The 3,681-nt window shown below is 39.1% G+C and overlaps 1 protein-coding gene across 1 annotated transcript in view; it reads left to right on the forward strand.

Annotated features, from left to right (window-relative positions):
* The window catches only part of LOC107570880 (L3MBTL histone methyl-lysine binding protein 3), a 63,042-nt gene extending 59,929 nt beyond the window's left edge, over positions 1 to 3,113 (forward strand). Inside the window, exons 17-19 of the mRNA XM_016257163.1 lie at positions 42 to 196; positions 370 to 432; positions 2,131 to 3,113. Coding sequence (XP_016112649.1) covers positions 42 to 196; positions 370 to 432; positions 2,131 to 2,274 — 362 coding nt within the window. The 3' untranslated portion in view covers positions 2,275 to 3,113. The remainder of the gene's footprint in view (positions 1 to 41; positions 197 to 369; positions 433 to 2,130) is intronic.
* Positions 3,114 to 3,681: the final 568 nt, after the last annotated feature.

A 3,681-nucleotide genomic window follows, 5' to 3' on the forward strand; every position in this document is an offset into this window, starting at 1 on the left:
CTCTCTCTCTCTCTCTCTCTCTCTCTCTCTGTTTCTCTCAGAGCTGACTCTACAGCAGGCTTTGCACCAGTCTGTATTCATGCCATGTTCCAGCCCATCTCCCAGCATGCCTCACTGCTGGGATCAGCACAGCAAGCTCCTTCCAACAGTGGCTGGCATCACGGCCAGTAAAGTGGCAGCGTGGAGCGTGGATGAGGTACACCGAGCTCCCGTGTGCATCTGCATTTCCCACTTGCTATTCAAATTCAAGACAATTATGCTTTGTTGAATTAATGCGAGTTTTTTTTTTTTTTTAGATCAGTTGATTTGTTTTGGGCTCGGTTATCTTCAGCTGTTGCACCTCCTCTAATCCTCATTGTTATTCTGCAGGTGATCGAGTTTATCCAAGGACTTCCAGGCTGCAAGGAGCAAGTGCGCACCTTCAGAGAGGAGGTAAATGATTCCCTTTAATCACGAGTGGAATCAGAACGACTGAATCCTGTGAGAAATATTTAACAAGTCCTCCATCATGAGGTTTGGCAGCCGGAGTAACTGAAGCATTTTAGGAACAGAATACAATGCATAAGGAAGAGAGCATGGGGCATGATGGGATATGTGAGGAGATCTCATTGAAACCATTTATAGGCATGTCAAGTCATCCCACGTCACTGCATCATGCCTGTTTACTGCTAGCAAGAATGTTAAAGAGGCCAGGGCTGCTGCTTTAAATAATTCTGCTCTCTGAGCTGCTGTCTGTCTGATCTTCTGCTCTTATTTCCCATCTCTCTCTCCTCTTGTTCGCTTCTGTGTCTTGTCCTGTGTTTTCTAATTATATGTGCAAATGGGAGCTGCGTTAATGAGTCCTGTCATACATTGGGGTGTAAATGTCTCAGAGCACTGGTGAATATTATTCTACTTTGTGTTCTTTTATATTATGAAACAGTTTGTTGTATAATATAAAATGCTGATATTTATTAAAACAGCTCTGGGATGTTTTACATATCTCTGTTCTGCTTATGGCATTTAGGCGAAATAAGTGGTAATATTATGTTACTTAACATTAACTTCCTGTTTATTGAACTGTTGGTTAAAATCAATGTCACAGTATCGGCATGAGTTTAATTACCTGCAGCCAATCCATTTCACACACATGACCGATTGTGAAAATGTTTTAATTGCATGCAACATTTTCTGTTTAAAATATGTAATATTAGCATAACAGTTTGAGTTTAAAATTGCATTTCTGAATGTCTTAGTATCTGTTATGTGCCCTTTTTAATCAATGGCAGCAGCACTCGAAATGTCTTGGACTCTTGATTTGTGAAATAGAAATTTGCAGAATCTTTCCTTTTCTGTCATAACCATTGTTTGTTTTCCGACTGTAAAATTTCTAACATGTTGTTTATTTCCAGGCCCCAGACTTAGACTTTTGAATCCCATGAACATTTATCTTATAAGATGACGACATAGAAAAGTCTTAGATCTTTGAGTTCAGCTCATGAAAAATGGGGGCAAAAACAAAAGTGTTGCGTTTATAATTTTGTTCAGTGTAATATTATGGTGCCTAAATTCACTTGTAGCATTTAAACATTTTTTGTGTGTTCATTTTAATTTATTTACACAAATGATCATTTTAATATTGTCCAATTATTGTTTATCATCCATAACATATAAAATAATTATCAACTTCTATCCGACAGAATTTTAATATGGTGCATCTGTAATTATCTGATCTTTTGGATTGTGTCTATGAAGATCAAAATATGAAGAGAAAATAATAATTTAGGACATGAAGCACCTTTCATTTATGCAGTATTTTAATTGCTGGATTATACAAATCAATACATTATTATTATCATTTAAAATATAAGACATTTTCCACTGTATTTCAATTTTCATATTTTCAAATGACTATATGGTGATATAAAATCCCCGGATTTCATACAATGTCTCTTGTTTGTGAACAGAAATGAGATGTTTGTTCTGTTGCATGAATTTCATCAAGCAGTAGTTTAGGACATTCTGTTTTAACACTGTTGTAGAGCAAAACACCTAGAAATGACACTGAATCAAAGAATTGCACAGGAAATGCATCTTCTTCTCTGACAGCTGTGTATGTTTATCTGCTGATTTGTTGTTGTTTGGTTTCAGCACATTGATGGCGAGGCCTTCCTGTTATTGACTCAGGTGGACCTGGTGAAGATCCTCAGCATTAAACTAGGGCCGGCTCTCAAAATATACAACTCCATACTAATGTTTAAGACCACAGAAAACTCTGCCTGTAACGAACTCTGACCAGACAGACCGACAGCCAAGAGTTCAGAACTGCTTCAGTCAAAGGGCTCATCATGAAGATTCATACAGTACACACCACACTATTATGCATGACCAACACGATGTAGATAATGTCCGAATGAGCAGGATAAACACATATAATGACATTCAGAATTCATTCAGACAGACAGCACAAGAACGTCTCTGCGCTGTCAGTAATAATCATATTTGTACGCACTTATTAACTCACATGATGATTTCATGTAGTCCCCTTTCATCATAGTGTCGGGGAGAATGTATATTTTACTGAGGAGTTATGGGAGCTAAATTCAGGTGCTAAACGAATGCAGTTACATGCACTGAAGAGCCGCACAATGTCTGCTTTTGACTCTCGTTGTTTCCGTTACAACTCCTTTAATTCATAGCTGTAGATAATTTAAGTGTTTGGAAAGGGTTCTGGATGGAGGACTAGCAGAATGGGGTTTGAATATCAGAGCATTAGATAAACACACGGATCCTCTTTGATTGTTTGTTTCCAGTGTGCTGTGATGCCATATTAATGCATCATGCCACAGTCCTTCATTACGGTTACAGTCATGGATTTTATGAGTGGAGACTAAAGTAGTAGGGTAGTGCTCTTTCTTTATTTGTTTTGATACAATGGATGTAGAAATGGAGAACGGAGAGTAAAACTACACTCAAGGCACAAATAATAATTGTGAGAGCCATATTGGTATTTTCTAATAGAATGTAACTTAATATTCAGAATGCCTTCGTGTGCACAGTGTAAGAAGAAAAGTGTCATTTTTTATTAATATACAAACGTGAGTATTAATTTTATTTCTGTTGCTGAGGTATGCAGCATTAAAAATACATGAAATTTCCCATCTATTTATTTAAGTTTAATACGTTGACTATTTAAAAAACAATGTGCTGAACCAGGGGCATTTTTTGCCCCAATATCTTGAATTTTTAGGGCATAACTGCATTTATGGAGTTGTTGTCCTGCATCATATTTGTCAACAGTCAACTGTAGGAAATTGAAGATGACGTACAGGTCTGGGGCGGGGCCAGTGCGTTAACTGCTTTAAAATATTGTAATCGCGTTATTTTTTCATAACTAATTAATCAAGTTAATGCGTTAAACTGACAGCCCTAATATATATATATCCGGCGGCCGCACGTGCTCCCCTCTTGGTCCGTGGCGCGAGGGGTGGTGGCTTCTTCTGAGCGGCTTCGTCCTCCTTGGCCCAAGGCGCTTCCTTGGGATTAAATGGCCCGGCATCCTGGCCCGACAACCATGTCACGGGTGCGGTTCACATCCAGACCGCGGATCCGGCAGCTGGCGGCACTTGCGGTGCAGGAGTCCCTCTACGCACCCTTCCTGGACCCACGAGGACACCAGCGTGCATGCATGGGGAAGAGACC

The sequence above is a fragment of the Sinocyclocheilus grahami genome, unplaced genomic scaffold, assembly GCF_001515645.1.
Source record: "Sinocyclocheilus grahami isolate Dianchi unplaced genomic scaffold, SAMN03320097.WGS_v1.1 scaffold1517.1, whole genome shotgun sequence".
NCBI lineage: Eukaryota > Metazoa > Chordata > Actinopteri > Cypriniformes > Cyprinidae > Sinocyclocheilus > Sinocyclocheilus grahami.